This window comes from Stenella coeruleoalba (genome assembly GCF_951394435.1).
Source record: "Stenella coeruleoalba genome assembly, chromosome: 7".
In the NCBI taxonomy this organism is placed as follows: Eukaryota; Metazoa; Chordata; class Mammalia; order Artiodactyla; family Delphinidae; genus Stenella; species Stenella coeruleoalba.
Genome location: NC_137153.1, coordinates 109,079,910 through 109,103,894, shown reverse-complemented (window position 1 = coordinate 109,103,894; position 23,985 = coordinate 109,079,910). Strand labels below are relative to the sequence as shown.

The following is a 23,985-nucleotide window of genomic DNA, read 5'->3' as shown; positions in this document are numbered from 1 at the left end:
CTTCACTCTGTATGACAGACTCTAGGTCCATCCACCTCACTACAAATAATTCAATTTTGTTTCTTTTTATGGCTGAGTAATATCCCATTGTATATATGTGCCACATCTTCTTTATCCATTCGTCTGTCAGTGGACACTCAGGTTGCTTCCATGTCCTGGCTATTGTAAATAGAGCTGCAGCGAACATTGTGGTACATGACTCTTTTTGAATTACAGTTTTCTCAGGGTATATGCCCAGTAGTGGGATTGCTGGGTCGTATGGTAGTTCTAGTTTTAGTGTTTTAAGGAACCTCCATACTGTTCTCCATAGTGGCTGTATCAATTTACATTCCCACCAACAGTGCAAGAGAGTTCCCTTTTCTCCACACCCTCTCCAGCATTTATTGTTTGTAGATTTTTTGATGATGGCCATTCTGACTGGTGTGAGGTGATACTTCATTGTAGTTTTGATTTGCATTTCTCTAATGATTTAGTGATGTTGAGCATTCTTTCATGTGTTTGTTGGCAATCTATATATCTTCTTTGGAGAAATGTCTATCTAGGTCTTCTGCCCATTTTTGGATTGGGTTGTTTGTTTTGTTGATTTTGAGTTGCCTGAGCTGCTTGTAAATTTGGGGGGTTAATCCTTTGTCAGTTGCTTCATTTGCAAATATTTTCTCCCATTCTGAGGGTTGTCTTTTTGTCTTGTTTATGTTTTCCTTTGCTGTGCAAAAGCTTTTAAGTTTCATTAGGTCCCATTTGTTTATTTTTGTTTTTATTTCCATTTCTCTAGGAGGTGGGTCAAAAAGGATCTTGCTGTGATTTATGTCATAGAGTGTTCTGCCTATGTTTTCCTCTAAGAGTTTTATAGTGTCTGGCCTTAAATTTAGGTCTTTAATCCATTTTGAGTTTATTTTTGTGTATGGTGTTAGGGAGTATTCTAATTTCATTCTTAAATGATTCTTTACCCAGTCAGTAGAATCTGCTTGAAGGTTATTTTCTACCTCTGCCCAAATGGCAAAGCAATTGCAAACTTCTCTTGCTAAAGAAGAAAAAACCCACATATTTAATCTCTAGTTAAACATCTCTCTGATAGGACATTTTACTACACTTAAAAAGTTTAAAAATCTTATAAACACATAGTATTTTTCTGGGCTGTAGTTTGACTTCCTTCTGAGATGAAAATAGCACACAACACAACTTGGCAAATACTACTAACATTATTACTACCACCATCAACCCCAGAATGAACAGCATTAACATTTATTGATTATTTACTATGTGCCAAACTAAGTGCTTTATATATACTATCTTGTGAGGATAAAATAACAACTGGTTGAAGTGATATTATTCTCATTTTACAGGTGAAGAAACTGAGACTTGAGTAATTTGCCCCCCAGCAGACAACTAGTAAGTGGCAGAAACAGACTCAAACCAACACCTGTCTGACTATACTGCCTTCAGTAGTTCCCAGAGTTTCTTAGTTGAGCAGTTGAACCTCTGCTTATTTTCCAAATAAGCGTGGTAACCATCCTAGGTTTAGCTACCATATAGACAGACTCCTAGCATGAAAAATTATCCTTTGAGTGGTAAAGATAACATCATCAGTAATAAGTCATGTGAGTATCCTGTACTCTCTGATATGATGAAATGAGAAGGGCATGTTACCTCTGTGATATCCTTACCCCAAATTCATAACTCCAGTCTAATCATGACAAAACATCAGACAAACTCAAATTGAGGAACATTTTACAAAATACCTGACCAGTACTTTTCAAAAGCTTCAAGGTAATAAAAGACAAAGAAAGACCAAGAAACTGTCAGATTGGAAGAGGCTAAGGAGATGAGTAAAGGTAAGGTAATATCCTGGATTGGATCCTGGAACAGAAAAAGAACCTTAGTGTAAAAATTAGGAAAATCTGACAAAGTCTATAGTTTAGTTAGCAGCATTGTAGTGATGTTAATTTTCAGTTCTGATGAATATACCATGGTTACATGAGAAGTTAACATTAGGGGAAGTTGCGTGAATGGTATACAAGAACCCTCTGTACTATCTTTACAACTTTTCTTTAAATCTAATATTATTTCAAAATAAAAAGTTAATAGAATTGTTATTTGGAACAGTCAGTCAAGGGAATATGGATAGCATTACTGTCTTATTATGAGGGCAAAATTGGTCCTGGTGACATTTTTAGCCTTAGATCCAAAAGAGGAATCAGGATAAGGAAATAAACTTACGTTGTTGTCATGGAGATCTGCCATTTTAGATGTATGACGTTGTGGTTAGAATATATGATCAAATTCGTAGCCTACTTTAATATTTTAAATATCTTCCTTATCTAAAGTTTTAAAAGAAGAGCTTCTAAAATGTTAGTAGACTTAGGCTAAAATAGAAGGACGCTTGTTCCCACAGAGAAGGCTTTGTCTTCCCCGGTGTCCCTTGAAAGAAAATTAAATCAGCATGACTTTCTCCGTCTCAGATGGTTTTTTCATAGCAAGAAATATGTTTCCTGTAGGGTAGAGAGAAATATGGGACTATTCATCTTTTTTCTCCTTGGATTTGATTTCCACTTACAATATCTAAATTTCTCAATCCCAGTTAGAGATTTGGGCTTGAAATTTCTCAAGATTTCCTTTAAAAAGGAGCATAAGTGCTTCAGCCATGATAATTTTGACATTCAACATATATAGGACTAGTTTAAAATTATTAATTTCATTATTATTAAAAATCATTATTATGCTTTTTTATTTATTAAGATAATTCTCTGGTATGATATATTCCATTAGTTTCAATAATTTGGGATTTTCAAGCTTGCCCCTGTGTTTATAAATTCAGTAGGTTTCCAGAGAATGTTAATAACTAATATCTGTAAAGTCATTTACAAGTAATAGTGTTCTTTTCTCCTGTACATTTTCTCATTTGATTCTAACAACAACCCTGAGAGGTAGGTAAAAATTGTTATCCACCAAATTACAGATGAGAAGTAATATTTGAAAGGTTACATGATAAGCCCAAAGTTGGATATCTATTACATTCCAGAGTGAGAAGAGTCATCTCAAGGTCTTCTGACACCATATCCCATGTTCTTTCTGTTGCATTAAACTCCCATGTCTTGTACTTCTGGGTAAGTATACCCCCCTGTGCTCGAGGTCAGGAGTTCTTAACCTAAGAGGGGAAGCACATGAAGTGTAATGGTGAATCTGTGCATTTTTCTGTGGAGGAGGTCTGCAACATTCAATCGATTCTCAAAGAGATCCGAGATACCATCAAGTGTAAGAAGTTTTCTGAATACTATACAGGAAGGGCAAAGATGTTCTTCTCACATTGCCAAAAGCAGTAATGAAAATATGGCTTATATTATCAGTACCAGAATCCCTTCGTCTCTTCTGCCAATTCCCAACACATACACTACAACCATCTCTTTAATTTTTATTTTTCCTGGTCTTGAGTTGATTTTTTTATAAGTTCTACAGTTAAATAGAATGTCCAGTAAAACAGATACTATAGGTATTTGAAAGAAAGGTTTTTGCAGGGAAATAGTTTTAGCTTTCTTGACTAAACTGTTTACCTAAGGAAGCTGCATAATTTAGCAGGAGGATCAGAAGGAAACTAACATCTAATGAACACTGTTGAACCTCTGTGCTTGATGCTTTACACATATAACCTCTCTGACTTCTCAGAACAACTTAGCTATCTTGCTCTTAGAGGCTAAGTTACTTAGCAATATGGCATAACTAATAAGTGGCAGAGCTTAGATTTGAGACTAGGTCTGTCTGACTCCAAAGTTCTCCCCACTGTACCCTAAAATAGAATGGGCAAGATTAGATATGGCAGCGGCTCAGTGTAAGTGAAGTTCTGGGTGTGGTTAGCATGATTCATCCACCTGGGAACTGGCTCATGGAGACATAAATCTAGAAGTCAGATCTGGGCACAATGAAAATAAATATTGCATAGAAGACAATTTGAAATAATGAGAGTATGTGTAGAGAATCATTTGAAAGGTAGGATTTAGCACATTAATGAATATCAAAGCTGAGTCCACCTGACTTGCTGGAGCCTAAATGGCAGGCATTTGACATGCAGGAGATCTGAAAACAAGTGTCATGGACCTAGCCATTGAGGTGGGAAGTGGGGAGTCAGGGCAACTGGGACCAGGAGCCAGGCATTGAGAAGCTAGGGACAATAGTTGTAATTCAATCATTGAGAATATAGGGGACTGAGGTCAAAGGAACCAGTAAGCAAATGGAACTTGATGACAGATATCACTGAGGCTGATTGCTGTAAGTACCCTCTCCTTAGATCAGAACTGATACCAAATAAAGGGTTCAGCACTAAGCCTAGAGGTGGAAATTAAGTCAGGGCTAAGAGTATTAAAAGTAGGGAGTGAAATAAGAACAATGACATTTTTCCAGTTAATCTAGTGCAGTGGTTCTCCGAGTATGGTCTTCAGACCAGTATCAGCATAACCTAGGAATTAATTAGAAATGAAAATTCTTGGGGCCAGCCCTAGACCTATCTGAATCACAAATTCTGGGATAGGGCTGGGCAGTCAGTGTTATAACAAGCTTTCCAGATGCATGCCTAAGTTTGAGCACCACTGATCTAGTGGACAATGTTGCCCCCTAAAACCTAATGTCAACTTATATGCAGGAGAAAACCAGAAGGCATTCTAGCCTCTGTTCTTTGTTTATATAAGGATTATAAACATTAAAGAGGCCCTTTTAGCAGGGTCATCATAGGATATTGAAGTTAAGTAAAATAGCATTTTCTTTGAGGGCTAGTAATTTTATTTTTATCTGCTCTTCTTTGTCCTGCTTTAAAGAACAAATCCAAGGGATCACTGTCTTCCAAGGTTGATTGACCCATCATGGACCAGTCATTAAATGTCTTATTTTGCTCACCTAGAATAAATATCCTATTTCTAAGATTCTAAGAGGTTTATTTAAATGTGATATAAAGCATCAGGATTAGGTGCTTGGAAAATATTAAATGGACTAAATTGAAGACAGTGAATAGTGCACTGAATAGTGCACTCAGAAGGCATCAGAGTTAATGAAGAAAGGTACATAGATTTTGGAGCCAGATTACATAATCATTAAACAAAAAAGTTTGAGTGTCTACCATGTGCCAGGCACTGTGCTAGGCCGTGGGAATACAGCAGTGGAGAAAAACAGATAAAACACCCTGATTTCATAGAGCTGACGTTCTTTTGTTTTTTAAGAGCTGACATTCTTAATGGGGAGAGAGAGAATAAACAAGGAAATAAAATATATATTATGTTAAATAGTAAGAGATATTATAATTTTAGATAGTGTAGCTAGCCAAGGCCTTTTTGAGAATATGACATTTGAATAAATAACAAAAAGAAGTTAGGGAGCATGCCATGTGGATCCCCTAGGGAAAGGGTATTGCTAATAGAGGGAACAGCAAGTACAGGTTCCTGATGCAGGAATATGCCTAGCATATTTGAGCAAAAGCAGGGTGATTGTGGCTGAAGTGATGTGAGTTGGAAGAAGGGGTTAGGGGAGTACTAGGTAAAGCAAAATATATACACAGATACTCAAGATACTGTTCTTTCAATATATCTATATTTTCAAAAAATTTTATGTGAAAAATGGGGGGGAGGGAAATAAAGCTATAGTAATTAAGACAGTGTGGTATTGGTTCAGGAATAGACAAACAGATATATAGAACAAAAAAGAAAGCTCAGAAACAATCCATGATTGTGAAGACATTTGACATATGGCATAGGAAGTATTAAAGTATAAAAGTATGGACTTTTCTATGAATTGTACTAGAGCTTTGATTATCTGTAAGGAAGAAAATGAGATTGGACCTCTAACTTTCTTCATATGCAGAAATAAAGATCAGGTGGATTAAAGACCTACATGTGAAAGGCAAAACATAAAGTGTCTTAATGACCTTGAGGTGGGGAAGGATTTCCTAAGCAATAATGTTAATGTCATGACAGTACTTACATAGTCTTTACTATGTGTCAGGCACTGCACTATATGCTTGACACATTAACTAAGTTAATCGTCACAGCAAACCTATAAGAGAGGTACTATTATTTTCTCCATTTTATAAGTGAGGAGACTGAGGCACAAAGAGTTTAAATGATTTACTTAAGGTCATATGGCTAGTAGGTGATAAAACCAGGATTTGAATCCAGGTGGTTAAGCTCCACAGTTCATATCTTAACACTTCATTAAACTACGAAACTTATGAAAAGAGTGGAAAGACAAGGCACAAACTGAGAGAAGATAATTGTAGCACATTATACTGATAAAGGTTTGCTTTTCCAGGAATACATAAAGAATGTGTACAAATTAATGTCAGAAATACTTGGGCAGACTCTTCATAGAAGAGGAAGCTTAAATGGCTAATAAACATGAAAACATGTTCCAGAAAACATGTTCCATCTCATTAATAATCAGGAGAATGCAATTTAAAACCAGAACGTGATACCACTTCAAGCTGCCAAATTGCCCAAAATTTAAAAAGTTGATGACATCAAGCATTGGTGAGGATACAGAGCAACGAGACCACTATTCCACTAGTAATGGGAGTGTAAATTGTTGCTACCACTTTGGAAAACAGTTAGGCATAGCCTAGTAAAGTTGATCATGCACAAACTATTACCTTGCTTTTCCATTCCTTGGTAAATACCCTAGAGAAAAGCATGCTCATGTGTACCAGAAGGGACATACAAGAAGGTTCACAGAAGCCTTTGGCATCCATAATAACAAATGAAAACAGCCCAAATGTCTAGAAGAATGAATAAATACATAGGGTTATATTCATATGATGAAATATACAGCAGAGAAAAATGAATGACTACAGCTATACAAATTTACAGTGATGAATTTCAAAAACGTAGTATTCTACTGAGCAAGAAAATAGTGAATCAAACTATACATAATTATTTTTATTAATGAAGTTTAAGAGCAGGCAAAACTATATATTATTTAGTAATACATAGTAAGTGGCCCTCTTAAAAAGCTAAAGAATGATTAAAACTTAGTTGCTTCTGGGGCAAGAGAAAGGGTGCAGTTGAGGAGGGCCACTTAAGGGGCTTCAAATGTCTCACTAGTGGGTATCAAAGTTTTGAGTTTATTGTTCTTTAAATAACTCAAAGATGATTGTATTGTCTTTAAATTTGTCTACTTCTGTTTTTTTTTAAATAAATTTATTTATTTATTTTCAGCTGCTTTGGGTCTTTGTTGCTGTGCGTGGGCTTTCTCTAGTTGCAACGAGCGGGGGCTACTCTTCATTGCGGTGCGCGGGCTTCTCACTGCGGTGGCTTCTCTTGTTGAGGAGCACAGGCTCTAGGCATGTGGGCTTCAGTAGTTGTGGCTCGCGGGCTGTAGAGTGCAGGCTCAGTACTTGTGGCGCACGGGCTTAGTTGCTTTGCAGCATGTAGGGTCTTCCTGGACCGGGGCTTGAACCCGTGTCCCCTGCATTGGCAGGCAGATTCTTAACCACTGCACCACCAGGGAAGCCCTAAATTTGTCTACCTTTGAAAGAATATTTCATAATTTAAAAATGAAGACTGAAAAACTTTCGCAAAATTATATCAATAAAGTTGGTAGGGGGAAAAAGAAAGCTTTGCAAGGAAACTGGCTGTTATAGGGGCATTTGCAAATAGTGCTAGATACAGGTAGGAAACGAGCTCCTAAGTCTTGTCATTGTATTGAGACAGATCGGAAGCAATGTCTTATTTCTTTGGCAATTGTTTTAAAGTCTCATTCAACTGAGGAGATATTTAAATGACTGATGACTGAGCCAGGAGAAGATCAACATAAAAGCTTCTTCTAGGAGTATTGCAAGTCTATAGAGATGAGCACATTAAATCCTTCTGAATTGCTTTCATTATGTACATAGAGGTAATCTGTAATATACAAGAGAGAGAAAAAAACATCGTATTAGCAGGCAGAAGACCTAGGCTCTGATTCTGATTATTCTCTGGCTCTGTGACCTCGAAAATTGAGTCGTTCACATTGCTGATTTTCTAACAATTGGGGATGTTGACAATATTAGTATTTTACCATATATGGAGCTACTAATATTCGGAAGACACTTAAATTTAGCCAACGATTACAATCTTTTGAAACAGGGCTTATTATTCTTATTTTTCAGATGTGGAAACTTAACTTGCCCAACAATCAAACAGCAAGAAAGTGACAAAACTGAAACTAATGAATGTCATATTGTAAGGACAAAATTAAGTAATGCATAGATAAATATTGCTCTATGCACTTTATTTATAACCCCATAGTAGGAATTCAATAAATGTTAATATTGCCCCCTGACCACTCCACCCCGTACAGGGTTCAGAACACAAAGGCTTAGTTAGGACTTACTTGGTCCTCAGTACTGTTGATATCAACATTTTGAGTTAAATAGGTTTTTGTTCGCTCATCTGGAAACTAAGCCACCACTTATGCTATCATTTCTGTGAGAAAATGAGTTCTAAATTCTAAGCGCTACAAGTTAATTTTTAGAACTCAGCGTGAAAACAAATTAAGTATTAATAATTGTTTTACTAAGCAAACCTTTTACAGTGGTTACAAAAGAATACAAATGTTAACATGTGAGAAGCATCATCTTTTCAAGAAGATGATACTGGGACTTCATGCTTTTTCTGTTTTTAAAATGACTTCTGAAATGCAGAAATCACTATCAAATAATGGAGTAATTGTGTGGGTTTGCGAATTCTTATGGCCATATTTCTTCCATTAAAAAAAAGTGAAGGAAATAAAAAATAACTTTCCTAGTTTAAGTTTGCCCTCCCAAGTTGTGGCTCTGGAAATATGATACTTTTATTTTTTTTACCATTAAGTTTTACTTCTGGCTTTTCAAATAAAATTTTAAATTTGATTTTGGTAAGACCAGCTATCAGAAAATATTTTTACACTTAGGCAGTGCCCTTTTTGAGTATTAAGAATTTCTGTTCAAATATGAATTTCCTCTAAACATATTTTAGACTTGAAAAAACAAGGAATGTTTAGCATAATAGCCCAATGTTTTCAACAATAAAGCTATCTTCTTTTTTCCTCCAGAAAAGGAGCTTTGCTCATTGCATAATGGTCTTTTCCATGATGGTAGAAAGACAGAGGAACACTAAATGCAAATAGTCTTTTGCCAAAATGTCTGATTATTGAGTTTCTTTCACAAAAAGGAGAAACTATTTTTTTCATTACCTTTACAAACCATGAGCCAAACATGATATTAAGGATTGTTAATAACTTTTCATGTTGTTTATTTTCCCATGTAAAAGCTTTTTCTGGTTAGAAAAAGCTAGCTGCCTTTTTATATTATTTTTAATATATTGGGAGAGCTTGCAATCAGCAATTTTCTAATTTCAGACTCTGTTTTAACTAGTAGTTTAAGTCTCTTCCTAAACTAAATTGCTTTTAGTTATTAAAAGAGGCAGAAGAAGAAAATTGATACATTTAATTATCTCTCTTTTTCTGCTTCTTGTTCTTTCCATGTCAGAGTGACAACATGTAAGCTGTCTCAGGAAGAAGGAAGGAGGAAAAGCAAGGCTTCTGAATAAATTAATTTCCCCTAATTAGAACTATACCTTTGTAGTTACTCTGTGACTGTTTGAATTAAAATTGATAACATTATATATAAAGGTATGCCATGCACATAATTTATACCTTGTAAATCTTAGGAAGAAAATAGACAATGTTTTTGATAATGTAAAACATGTCAAGACATTTGGCAATTTAGAAAAAAGTTAAATCAATTAGCTAGTTGGTACAAAAGCATATCAGTTCTTGCTGGCTTTGGTCCCACCTAATGCAGGATTTTGCTGATTCTTTCCCTTCTCAATTTTTAAATTTTCTTTCCAAAAACTGTTTCTACCATGTGTTCATAATGTGCTCTCTTTTCCTAGCCACATTTTTGCTCCAAACTAGTAATTACCCCATAAATTCTTGCCATTTTTCTAGGTTTGTTAACAGAATTTTAAAAGTAAATAATCTTGTCTGTTTTCGCCTAGTAGAGATTCTAACTCATTCTCTTTACAATTCACAGAAAAAATTAAAGATCTAGGACCGTTGTCATCATCTTCATAGTTCTTTCATTTTTGAGTACTGATTATGTGCCAGACACTGTGCTAAGTACCCTGCATATGTGATCTTTAATCCTCACAAGAACTTCACAAAGTTTGGTATAATTATCTTCATTTTACAAATGAGAATACTGAGTCCAAGATAGAATAAGAACTTAGTCCCAGCTAGTTACTAGCAGAGCTGGAATTTGAACCAAGCTCTCTCTGTCTCCTCAGGCTATGAATTTTCCATAGACCCTGATACCTCCCTTCCTGTGTTCCACCCTTCCTACCCTAGTAAAATAATGGAAATTCTGAAGATTCTCCACCCACTCATCTTAAAACAGAACCTTTAAAATGATATTTTGGTTAGTACTTGTATGACATAAATATGTACAATATCTTGAGATGACACACCATTGAATTTCCTTTTGAAAAACTAATAACTTCATGTCAGAAAATACATTCTTTGTTTACATTTTAAGAGAATTTTTCAAGTGTTTAAACCTTGTAATAGTTGTTCACACCTGTGAGTGTGATAAATTCTATAACTAAGCACTGACACCATAAGAAAATCTGATAATTCTGTCTGGGGTAATTTAAGAATGTATAATACATGTTTAGTATACTTAGTGTAGCTTAGTTCCACAATGTTTGTGCTTCCTTTATAAATAATTCCATATTCTTCCTTCTGATATAATTATCCATATTTCATTAGTTCTTTACTAGCAACTAACTCATGTCTATAAAAAGTGATGCCAGATGAGGAAATTCCATCTTAAATTCTTTGTTAGTTGATCTCAGTAGTATCGATTTCTGACTTTTCAAAATCCAGCTCTGTGCCCTTATTCTCCAGATATGAAGATGTGAGTCTTTGGTTCTTTCATTTTAAACCTATGGATAAGCATAAGTGGTCTGTTAACAGGCCTTTTTTTTCTTTTCTTTTTTTAAAAAATTTCATTGCATTTATATCATTGACCTTTGCTTCAAAAAGCATTCAGCGGTCTTTAACAGAAGGAGACCATGAAAAGCGGTGTTGTAAAGGCTTTATTCTATAAAAGAAGTCACACAGGGAAAGCTTTATATTTGCTGAGTGATTTAATTCTTATACATGCAGAAATTGGCCATGGGCCATGAGTAACATGATGGAAAAGCACTACTAGTTGCAGGCTCACAACCAAACTTCCCCACTCCATTCTATATATATTTTTTAAATAGAGAAAAAACACCTCCTTCCTTGTTGTTTTAAAATCTACCCAGGAAAAGTGATGCATGGTATCTAGACTAGTCAACCACCTCATCAAGATTCATAAAGCCACTTTTTTTTTTTAAATGAAGAACTAAGGAGCATATTTTCCAGGGAGAAAGACGCCTGCTTATATCAGTCTTCTGAGTGTCTAGAGCAGAACTATGAAGAGAAAGGTCACTTACAGGAATAGCAACTACTTTGGGAACACTGGCTATATTATGGTTATGAGATATTATTAGGTGATTAGGTATTCCAAGGTAATACCTTTTTCTTACAGATGGTGGATTGGGCAGACACTGCCATTAAAAGTAACTGTTTATTCTTTTGTATACCAAATAACCTAATGTCTATAGAGAAATGGGGAGTAAGCATATTTTGATTAACATTTTTAAAGCCTTGGAAATTGGCTAAGGCCAGTCTCCAAAAGGTACATTATATCCTTTATAATTTTCTGACAGTATAGTGAGACTTAAGTTGACTGATTCCTTCTTGTTGAGTCATAAGATAATCCTGAACTTCATATTTGACGAATACAGATTTACTTTGCTAGATCTTTAAATACCTTGGGGTATTCTGGTGTAAGACTGCGTATATGTATGCAGGTGGGCTTTTTGGGTTTTTTTTTTCAGTTGTTTTCTTTTTTGCAAAGTTACTTGAGAGACTTGGAAATGTACATTTCTGTTGGATTTTTAAAGAGAATAATCATCTTCTATAGTATGATCGATACAAGCTTTAATTAAGTTTTAACTAAACATCAAAATATCTGGGCTTGTGTCTCTGAGAACCTTGGGCTTTGTTAGGCTGCAGTCTCTTCAAGCAGAAAGAACTCTCAGCTTTTGTTAAGGAAGACCTGAAATTTACTGGCAGTGAGAAAAGAGAGTGGGATTTATTCTGGGCAAGGCAGAAACAGCTCACTGGGGTCAGAACCTAAATAAATGGTGAATTTTGGTGCTTGGAATCTACAGAATGAAGCTTGATACGTAAGTGGGTATCAGATTATTTGGCAGTCAGATTTTCTGTACAAGTATAGAGTTAAACTGAGGAAAGGGTTGGTAGCAGAGTGGGGAAAGTCTGGCTTTGTATAAATAAACCTGCCTTTACTAGGTGTGGACAGTAACTTTAACCCTCTGAATTCCCTCAGTAGTAAAATGAGGGTTATGACCGCCACCTTGTAGAGTTATTTTGAGGATTAGAGAGAATATATATTTATTGACATAGACTCTCAATAAATGATGACATTGTTCCATTTTACACTTTCTGTAAAATTATTTGTAAGTCAAGAAATTATGTAACCAAGTATATTAGGCAGCTTTAAGATAGAAATACAGAGTTTGATAGGTGACTTCTTAGGATATAAGGCTTTAAGATATGTTAAGTATTTATTATTTACAAAAGCCTGGCTTTCTTTCCTTTCTGGAATGGTTTTGAGTTATGCCTTAAAAATATACCAGGTACAACTGTTTTTCTACTCCTTTTTGGCATACCCTGGGATATTGCAAAGAACCATAGTAAGTGGGAGAGAGAAGTAAACTTCAACTCTAGCTGCTCAAAATAGTTTTTTAGGATAGAAGGCAAAAGCCTTCATTATTTAGCCCAGGGAATGCTGATAAACAGAGGCACATCTCAAATTAAAAAAATAATTCTTAGGTTTGTATGCTACAAATAGAATACACACAGCTGAAAATTGCTTTACTTCCATTCTGCAAAGTTCAACCCAAAGTTCCAATAACTCAAATTTAGAACTTCTATTTTTATTACAGAAATAGGAATATGGGAAGCAGTAGGGGATTACTTTAACTGACATGTGTAAGAGCTGTGTAAGTATTAATAATTTTAGCTTAGTCTTCTGAACTAAAATGAACAACCCCATAGGGGCTCATAATTAGGAGCTCAGTCTCTAAAATAATTATATTGAAATGCAGTTCTACCTTATATTGTCTCCCATCCAATATGACTGGTGCCAAAATTTTACTGAGATGAAGTCTAAAAACCTGATGTCCAGAATGAGCATATAAAGAAAGGTTGAAAAAGGGAAAGTACTTTAGCTGTTTTGAGAACTCTAGTAATTAGTATAGTCTTTCATCTTTCTTTTTCCCTTCCAGTGCTTAACTCTAAAACTCAGTTTGTGTATTGAGCATTTATTTATCAAGCATATATTAAGTGCCTGCAGCAAACCAGGAACTATACTAGAATCTGAGCATACCAAGATGGCTAAGATATGGTCCCTGAACTCAGCAAACTTACCGAGTAAGATGTATGACATGAAAATAGTTAGAGTACACTATTCCTAGGCTCATGCTAAGTCTTGAAGATAACCTTTTAAAAAACTGCATGATATGGCCTTTGCCTCAGGTCTTTACCAATCTAACTAGAGAAACAAGAGTACATATATGAAAGAATATAGAAAAGTCCATAATTAGGAATAAAATGTATGGTATAGAGTATGTGATGTCAGGAGGCCAAAAGATCTCTGTCGACCAGTCAGGGAAGAGTTTCATGGGAAAAGATGAGCATGAAAGCAGGAAAAAGTTTGAGAGGTGAAGAAGAGGAAAGATATTCTAAGAGGGGTGACTATAGAGTAAATAACAAGAGAAAATTTGAAAGAAAATTTGACCGAAATTGGTGATATATTGGATTTGAGGGAGTGATTGGAAGAGCATGGGGTAGAGAGAGGAGAGGTGAAAATTACAACAAAGATGTAAGTTTCACTGATTAGAGAGAGATGATGTCACTGATGTAATTGACATCTAAGAAAACAGGTTAATAGGAAGAGATGGGATACTAAATAAAATATTTTTCTTACTTTAGATTTTTAGTCTTCTTTTTGGGTTGACAATCTAGAATTTTTATATGGTTTTAACTCAGAAACCAATAGAGGTCCCCATTATAGTCATATTTACTTAGTTGTGAATTCCAGTTAATTATCAGAAATATTTTAATACAGCATTGACCTAAAGTAGAAAATCATGTCGAGTTTCCAGCACATTCATTAAGGTCCTGGCCTTCATATTCTTCAGCCAAAAGCTAGATTGCATGAGCGCTTGGTGGTATTTCTTCTCCAGATCGGGCAGTGTGGATTCTGAGGGAACTGTGGAATGATTCAGGAATGAGATGTAGCAGTAGTGCCAGTTCTGTGCCCCAGTGCTTTTAGTAAATAAAGATTTTGAAGGGCCAGGGACTTGTACTCTCCATGGTTCCTTTATCATCTATTTTAAACTACCCAAGTGCAGAGGATTAAATTGTCAAAAATGATTAGTGTTAGTACTATGTTAATTGAATTAATATAGTCATGAAGCTGCTCAACTTCCAATTCAAAATAAAAGTCACTCAGTACATCTAGTGACTAGAATCTAGTTGAAACTGTTTCTACATCAAGATCATCTATGATGGGATGTTAGGCAACAAAACTTTCAAACTTATTTACTTTTGTTCATTGTCTTTGCTTTTATTTGCAGTTCTGGGAAATGTCAGTGCAAAGTGGGTGTCACCGGCTCTTCATGTGATAGATGCCAAGATGGATATTATGACTTTAATAAGAATGGCTGCTTGCCCTGCCAATGCAATAATCGGTCTGCCAGTTGTGATGCCCTCACAGGTACACACTTTCCTTACCTTTTTATATAATTAGTCCACTGTACTTTTCACTTTGAAGTCCTTCATCTATGAGTTGATTCTCCCAAATAGTTTGTAAGGGTCTTTCTCTTCTAAGTAGGATGTAATAGGTCATAGCAAGCCAAACTCCTGCTACAACAACTTTAAAAAGATATATAAATTTCAAAAATCATATTGGTTGGAGATCCATGGAAGAAAGGAAAACTATATGAACTAAAATTCCAGACAGGGTATTTCTAAGTAAGCTGATGATCACCCAGCCTTTTTCCTTTCAAGGGACATTGCTGATTCTGGGCACAGACTAAGGAGCAGGCTTGGTCCAAGTAAAAGAATTCTTCTTGAGGAAAGAGATACAAGAAGAGCTTCTGGCAGTCATTTGGGGCTCGCGTGATGAATTGGAAACTAGAGGAGCCCTAAACACAAGGCCAATTTTCCCACAGGACATAAGCTGACTGTGCAGGAGATGGAAGGCTGTCCCAAAAGGTAGAAAGAAATTTCTCAGTCTTGTGGTGCTTAGGAGACAAAATCTCTTTAGAAAGAGAGGACCTGCTACAACATACAACCATCTCTCTCTCTCAAGACATTGCCAGATTCAGAGGTGTGTGGAGTGGGACTTAGGCTCACATTACTTAAGGGAAGTACTAATCTGTTGCAGTCTTTCAGAGCTGAGGAGACACATGCCTGCTAGGTTTTCAGTCAAAAGCCTTAGAGGGTCATGACCAAGAAGTAGTGATGAACCGTAGGTGAACTGATTCATATTAATATTGCAGTCCATCCTCCACCTATCTCAATTTCTGATTGAATTGAGGTGATCCTCTCATTATATCTGTCTAACAGAGGATAGGGGAATCATCTGTGGTTCTTTGTACATTGTGTCTGGCAATCAAAACACTAGACAATGCTCAGGTAGGAAAATGTGACCAATAATAAAGAGAAAAACAATGGAAGCAGACCCACAGATGACCCAAGTGTTAGAGGTAGCATAAAATGACTTTAAAATAACTAAAATTAATATTTTAAGAAAATAGAGGAAAAAACCAGACAAAATAGATGAAAAGAGGCAAAATTTCAAGAGATTTGGAATCTATAAAAAATAATCAAAAGAATAATCTAGAACTGAAAAGTATGTCTGAAATTAATACCTCATTGCATGGACTTAACAGAAGTATACAGTATATACTGTGAAGACAAGGTTATATACCATTGTATACAGTGAAGACAAGGTTAGTAGATTTAAATACAGCTCAATTTGAAATATCCAAACTGCAGCATGGAGAAAAAAAATGCAGTGGAAAGAACAGAGCAGGAAAGACATGTGGGAAATAGCCAAAAGGTCTCACATAAATGTACTTGAAGGCTCAGAATGAAAGGGGAGAGATATTGGGACAGAAGCAAATATCTAAAGAGATAATGTCCAAGAGTTTTCCAAATTAATGAAAGACATCAACCCACAGATTCAAACAGCTCAGCAAACCGTAGGCAGTATAAAAACAAAGAAAACCACATCTAGGCTTACTTAGTTAAACTATTTAAAACTAAAGACAATTAGCTTTTCTGCTCTTCAGTTTTCCTAAATGTAAGGATTAGAGATACTTCCTTGGAAATCTTTTTTTCCCCAACAAAAAAAATCAGAACATACTAGTCTGACAAGTACAAGTGTTTTTATGAGACCAAGGTAGCAGAATATTTGAAAAGAAAGTACCCTGGAAAAATGTGTTGAAATCGTATTCTTCATTCTAATCCTGTAGTCTGTGGTGAAACAAATTAATTTAGAAGAAATTGTGTTGTTTTTTTTTTTCAATTATGTGATCTGGTCCCTGCCTACTTGCCAGTTCTATTTTGTGCTATTCTTTTTCTTTACTGTTGGTGATCCAGTCATACTGGCTTCTACTCCTAAAACGTGTTATGTTCCCCTGTCCCAAGATTCTCATACATGATCTTTCCTCTGCCTAGAATGGTCTTTCTAATATACCTGTACCCCCACCCCTGGCCCCTTTGCCTTATTAAACCATATCCTTCCTTCAGGCCTTCAGTTAAAAGTGACTTCATTAGAAAGCAGTTCATGCTCCAGGCTAAATGATAATTCCCAATTATACAGTCTCATATACACTTGTATTTTTTTTATAGCACATATCACAGTTTGTAATTATATATTTATTTGTGATTATGAGTCATATATGGTTTATTCACTACATTGTAAGTTTCATACCAGCTTTATTCACCATTTTATACGATATTTAGTAAAGATATTTGCACATAGTAAGTATTTGCTAAATTTTTGTTGAATAAATGAACAAATGAACGGAGAAACTTACAGAGCAAAGATGAGTTTCAATCCTGGATAACAACAGAAATGCTTCATCATGCTGAATTGATTTAAATTGCTCCCTAGGTCATTTATGGTACCAGGAAGCAGTCTACATTGCTGGTTCTCATTTCTAATTTTCCTTGCAGCAGCAAGGTAGCTTTCTTTAGTGTCACATAAATCCCAACCTGTTTTTGCTCAGGAGATAATTTAAGGCAAAAGAAATCCTTTTCATGGTTATGATTTCTAAAGCAGCTAGTAATAAGAAATAAATGGTTTCTCTGGAAATATAATAAAAGTGGAATCTAATGTGAAAGAGTGCAAATAATATAAAACTGCCAGCTTAATATAAAATCAGTCTTTCCTTTTGTCTCAAACTTTGAAAAGATTTTTTTCAACAGTGTTGTGATACGGTTGCCCTCTGGTGGCCACTTACTGTGTTTTTGCAGTTCTTATTTCCCCCACCCGCCTAGTCTTTATCTATACCTTGTGTTTTAGATTGAAGTAGATTTTTAAAGTAACCTTTTCATGATACAGTATATTGAGAAAAATATTTTGGAAAGAAATATGTCTTAAAAATATTTCCCTGATCCAGTAATTCTGTTTCCAGGAATCAATTCTTAGGAAATAATTTGAAATTCATAAAAAGCTTTATGTTCAAAGATGCTCACCACAGTGGCAATTATAATTCTAAAAAATAAGACAACTCTATTTCTAACAGCAGGGAATGAAGCAAATTATGTTATCTAGGCAATACATGATAAGAGCACAGAAAGTGAACTCTTGACTTACATTGTACAAATTACTTAGCCTTGTTTTTTCACTTAGAAATTTGGGATTATAACAGTAACTGCCTAATGGGATGTTGTGAAGATTCAGTGCTATATGTTTATACAGTGCCTGGCTAATTACAAGCAGTCAGTAAATGGCAACTATTGTTAATGTTGCCATGAAAATGTTTTAAAGAATGAAATATAACGACATGAGAGAGTGAAAGAAGCAGGTTATACAATGACATGTGCCATATGTTTAGACTATTTAAAAAGCAAAACCCAAACTTCTCTATATAAGGAGAGATGCAAGGAAAAGTATTCAAAATCTTAATAACAGATTTCTTTGGGTGATATTTATCTTGTTTCTATTCTCCTGTATTTTTCTAGATTTTCTTTATTGAACACATACTTCCCTTAAAATGGAGGTGGGAGGGACTGTCATTTTTAAGCTAAAACTTTATGTTCACATAGTGTACTTCTTTTTAAAAATTTAAGGCGACTTCGTGTATTCATAGTGTCTCATGGTGAGTACCTTGAATTGTCAGTAGCTTGACTGAGTTGACCACTCCTTCATCCTTCATTCCTCAGTGACTTTCTTCACTTTAAGATATCACACACGGGACTTCCCTGATGGCGCAGTGGTTGAGAGTCTGCCTGCCGATGCAGGGGACACGGGTTCATGCCCCGGTCCGAGAAGATCCCACATGCTGCGGAGCGGCTGGGCCCGTGAGCCATGGCTGCTGAGCCTGCGTGTCCGGAGCCTGTGCTCCGCAACGGGAGAGGCCACAACAGTGAGAGGCCCGCGTACTGCATTAAAAAAAAAAAAAAAAAGAATTAGTTTTAAGATATCACACTTCCCTGTTTTTTTTTTTTTCCCTCCTCAGTCAGCTCTGCTAGATCTTCTTCTTTTCACCTATAAGCACTGGAGTGCCTCAGAGGTTTGTTTGTCTTGACACATTTGTCTTCTGCATTTATACTCTCCCTAAATGATCTCATTCAGTCCCTTGGATTTAATTTAAATGCCATCTCCAAATGAGCTAATTACCAGATTTACATTTCTCCCTTGATCTCTACACTCAAAGATCTAACAGTGCACTTGACGTCTTCATTTGAATGCTCTAAGTCAGGGATCCCCAACCCTCGGGCAGTGGACCGGTACCAGTCCGCCACCTGTTAGGAACCAGGCCTCACAGCAGGAGGTGAGTGGCGGACGAGCAAGTGAAGCTTCCTCTGCCGCTCCCCATCGCTCCCCATCGCTCACATTACCGCCTGAACCATCCCCCCACCCCCCACCCCTGTCCATGGCAAATTGTCTTCCATGAAACCAGTCCCTGGTGCCAAAAGGTTGGGGACCGCTGCTCTAAGTGGCAAGGTAGCCTTAACACATCCAAAACAACTCTTTATTTTACTATATAAGCTGAGCCTGCTTTACTCCTAGTGTTCTTCATTTTGGTGGCTGGCACCATAGGAGTCACATTTGCTGCTTTTCCTTACTGCAGATGCAGTCCGTCAGCAAGTTCTGTCAGCCTGACATTCAACATGACCTTCATTGCTATCATCCTTGTCTAAGCAACTGTCATCTCTCTGAATTACTTTGACACGCTCTCATCTGACCATTCTGCCTTCTCTCTTGTCCTCTCATCCTCTGACCCCCACCCCACCACAGTCCAGTCTCACATAACAACCAGCGTGATCTTTTAAAAATGTAAAACCAGATCATGTCGTTCGCATGCTCAGACCCTCCAAAGTCTTCCTATCCCTCTTGGAATAAAATTCAAACTTCCTTCCATGACTACATTTTTTGGGCCTCTGCCTTTCTCTCTGACCTTATCTTCTGTTACCCTCTCCCTTGTTTGCTTAGGCTGGCCTTTCTGTTTAACAGGTTGAAGTTTGTCTTCTGTTGCATAGAGAAGATTAGGCATTTCTTTTTATAACAAAGTACCTTGCTGCATTTCTGACAGGTTTATATGTGAACTAGAGGTAACGAAATAAATAAGGAAAAGGCTTTTTACAGGTGGCAATTTATGGTTTCAAAGCTTTGTCACTGAATTTGGTTGGAAAAGAACCCTACATTCTTTTCTTTGACCAGTTATTTTCTTGGTTACCCCCACCAGATTTTTTTGATGCTTAGCCAAGCAGCATGAGATCATCTTCAGGAAACACTTATTCTTTTTTTTGGATTAGCTCCTTTGGCCATCTTTCAGCAAAGAAAATGTGAATTTTAAGGCAGTATTGTTATATTTGGGAGGTTCCAGGCAGAGCATAATGAACAAATTTACACTTCAGCTAATTTTTATATGTCATTTATCATAAAAGAAAGATTCTCAAATTTCAGATTTTAAAGGGAATTTAGATCTCATCTAGTTAAGCTTTCCTAGTTTGTAGAGGAGGAATTTGAAGCATTATATCCTATGGAATATCTACATATACCCTCTGAAATGTTTACATTACATTAAATCCTTGGGCAAGGAATTATTATCCCATTTTACATATTAAAAAAGTGAAACTCAGAGAAGCTATTTGCTGAAGGTCACATAGCTGTAAGAGGTTCAGCTGAGAATGGAACTCATATCTGACATGAAATACATACCATTTTTCTTATGTTATGTTGCCTCCCAAGGAGGAGTTGTAAGCTGTTAGAAAAGCAAATTCATATTATTCGTTCCTGCTCTATATGGACTTTAAAAGTTATGATCTTTATTTTTATTGTAAAAATCAGTCTTCAGTTTTGTACATGAAATGTTTTAAAATTGCTTGAGCTTTTGAAATATTTTACAATATGCATTTGATACATTTTACAATGTATTAATTTTGTAATCAGAAAAAAATTAAGATAGTAAAAATAAAAGTGATAAGTGCATATTAGAGACAATTTAAAAATTAGAGGGGAAAAAAACACTTAAAGGACTGTTGCCCCTCACAACTATTGTTAGCATTCTGGTGTATTTATGTCTTATCTGTCTTTAATTTATTAATTTTCTTTTTCTATAGCTGTGTTCCATGTGCATGCTATTTTTAAAGCAATGTAGAGTGATAAGTTTTTAAAAACTGATGAGTTTTATTGTTATACTTGTTTCCTCCTTTACTTTTCAGATAACATATTTACCATGTAGGCTTATTTTTTCTTACTGATTTCTCATTGCGGCTTGTGACCTAAAACAAATTGAAATAAGAAATTCTTCTGGAAAAAATATTAAATATTCTAATATAAATGGTTTAGGAGAGTGAAGCTGTATTGTGATAAGCACAACGACAAACATTTGAAGGTCTTATCTAGAATAGTAGAAAGCCCCAAAATAATAAGCATGTAGGTCCAGTAACATTGGAGCAAAGTATTAACAGTAGGAGCAAAGTATTAAAAGCATATATATATACTGTTTTTTAATAAGACCTTTTCTTGACACATTGCAAATGGCATGTTATTGGAATGCATCCTTATTCTGTTTCAGAACTATTAATTTTTGAGATTTTTTGTATTAAAGTTTAGGACGTTATCAGAAATTTTTCTTGAAAATTATTTCCGTTGGACATTTTTAATAGGGGGAGAGCAGGTAGACAGATTTTATACATAAAGCAGGTTTTGACTTTTCCAACCTGCAGAACACTTTGACATTTATTTTATTTTTAGAGCCAAAATCTACAGTTTCCTAGTGTGTATTTTTCAGCTATTTTTATTGTCACAATGATACACAGCTAAAGAGGGATCAGGATATAAGAAGATCTGCGAAGAAACCAGTACCTTAAGTGTTTATCAACGTATGAGGATATACTGCTTTGTTACATATATGAAATACATCATTAACACTATCAGGCCTTAACAAATTATATGATTAAAAGTGATATTTACATGCAAATTTGATTTAATTCAGAGTTAAGTGTTCATATAATAAACTTAAAAAAATGTCTTTCTGAATAAGTTCATGAAGTTTCAAGGAACTTTGCTGTAATCACATAAGAATTGAGATTTGAGATGTATGTTAATAATTTTCATTCTTTTGATTTTTCAAATCTTGTTCCAGTTGTCAGACCATTTTATTCCACAGCCTCATTCTTGCTCCCCTTTTTTGTAAATATTTCACTAGTAAGGAAAAGAAATCAAATAAAATTACTTATGATACTTTTGCACTGAACTATATTTAGCTTATCATGTAAAAATTTCATTGTCTTCCTAGATCTCTTTGTAGAGTTTACTCATTCATTTCTGTAATAGGAGTTCTGAGTGTCCCTTTGAATCTTTGTAGAATGTAAATTACTCTACACATTTTTGTTTCCTGTTTGCAGATGTTATGCTGCTTCAGTACCTGTAGAATGTCCTTACTGGTAGGGAACCAAAGGAGTATTATTAAGAAACACATAACTTTGCTTGCCTCCTTCCTTTTCATTTTCTTTATTAATTGTTTTCATTTTTATTTTGAATTTTTAAATATAAAACCATATGGAGAGGGACTTCCCTGGTGGTCCAGTGGTTAAGACTTTGCCTTCCAATGCAGGGGGTGGTGTGTTGTTTTGATCCCTGGTTGGGGAGCTAAGATCTCATATGGCTTAGGGCCAAAAAACCAAAAACATAAAAAACAGAAGCAATATTTTAACAAATTCAACAAAGACTTTAAAAATGGCCCACATCAAAAAAAAAATCTTAAAAAAATATGGAGAATAATATAACAGAATTAATAAAAATTAACACTTTGGTATTTTGCTTAATATTTATACATATTTGTAGTTATATATTTGAAATAGAAAATTTGAAATAGAGCCGGAATTCTTCCTCTTTGTTTTCTTCCGTGCTCTCGTTTTTCTCCCTCCCTCTACAAACAGCATATAACTTGCCTATACCCTCTTAGTCTGGATTTAATTTTTACTGCATATGTATGTATCCATCTGCCTAGAGTATTATGTATCCATTTGCTTAGTATTGTTTAGTGTGGTTTTAAAAATTTTTATTTCAGTCAATCAATTTTTACAAAATAAGTAAGCACTCTCCTTCTTTATGTATCATTCTACAATTTGCTTTTTTCAACCAACGTTGTTTTTAGGATTTATGTGTGTTCATACATATGGTGTAGTTCACTGATTTAACTACAGTATCCCAACTATTAAAATAATACAATTTAGCTATTCTTCTTTTAATAGGTCTTTAGGTTGTTTTTATTTTTTCTTTGCAAATTGTTGGCCTGCTTTTGGTATGTAGTCAGTTAATCAACAAGGGTTTATTGCGACTCTAGTCATGTACCTAGACTTTCCCTACAGAGTTTACAATCTAGTAGGGGACACAGAACTGACATGCCTGTTTAGTATAGAAATAAGATGGGGTAGAAACTGAACTCTGTGCAATCTCTGTTGGATAACTTTTTCTGGTTAACTCCTAAGGTTTTTTGGTTGCAGGTATGATTTATTTAAAGTTACTGTGCTTTCAGAGTAAATCTTTAACTTCTTGAAATGATTTGCTTCTTTTAGGTGCTTGTTTAAATTGCCAGGATAATAGCAGAGGGGATCATTGTGAAGAATGCAAAGAAGGATTTTATCAGAGTCCTGATGCCACTAAAGAATGTCTTCGCTGCCCTTGTTCAGCAGTGACATCTACAGGCAGTTGTATCATAAGTAAGGCCTTAACCTAAATCTTCATTTTTAGAGGAAAAATCAGTGAATCAATTATCAATAGGTAGAAAGTGTGTTGATAAAGTTCTAGATGCTGTAGGTGAAAGGGAGTTATAAAAACAGTATAGGTTTTCCTTTCTAGGAATTTGCATCAAATCCAAATACATATGTGAAATGAGACATGAGGGAGGGATGAGGAAGTTTTTGTTAAAACTGTATTTTGTTCCATCTGACATGACTAAAGAGGAAGGAATAAAAAAATTTTGAGTGCCTATCCGTCTCAATTACTCAGATTCTTTATGTAAGCACACTTCTTTCCTTCTCTACCTAAATAGATTTTCTGGGTGGCCCTATCATTCTCACAACAAACTGGACAATTAATAAATAAGGTGTAAATTATTAGTTTGAATT

At 35.4% G+C, this 23,985-nt stretch overlaps 1 protein-coding gene across 2 annotated transcripts in view; it reads left to right on the top strand.

The window, feature by feature from the left end:
* The window catches only part of MEGF9 (multiple EGF like domains 9), an 83,278-nt gene that overhangs the window by 53,578 nt on the left and 5,715 nt on the right, over positions 1-23,985 (top strand). For both annotated transcript variants that reach the window (XM_079927836.1, XM_079927835.1), the window contains exons 3-4: positions 14,745-14,884; positions 23,434-23,577. In XM_079927836.1, the coding sequence (XP_079783962.1) occupies positions 14,745-14,884; positions 23,434-23,577 (284 nt within the window). The remainder of the gene's footprint in view (positions 1-14,744; positions 14,885-23,433; positions 23,578-23,985) is intronic.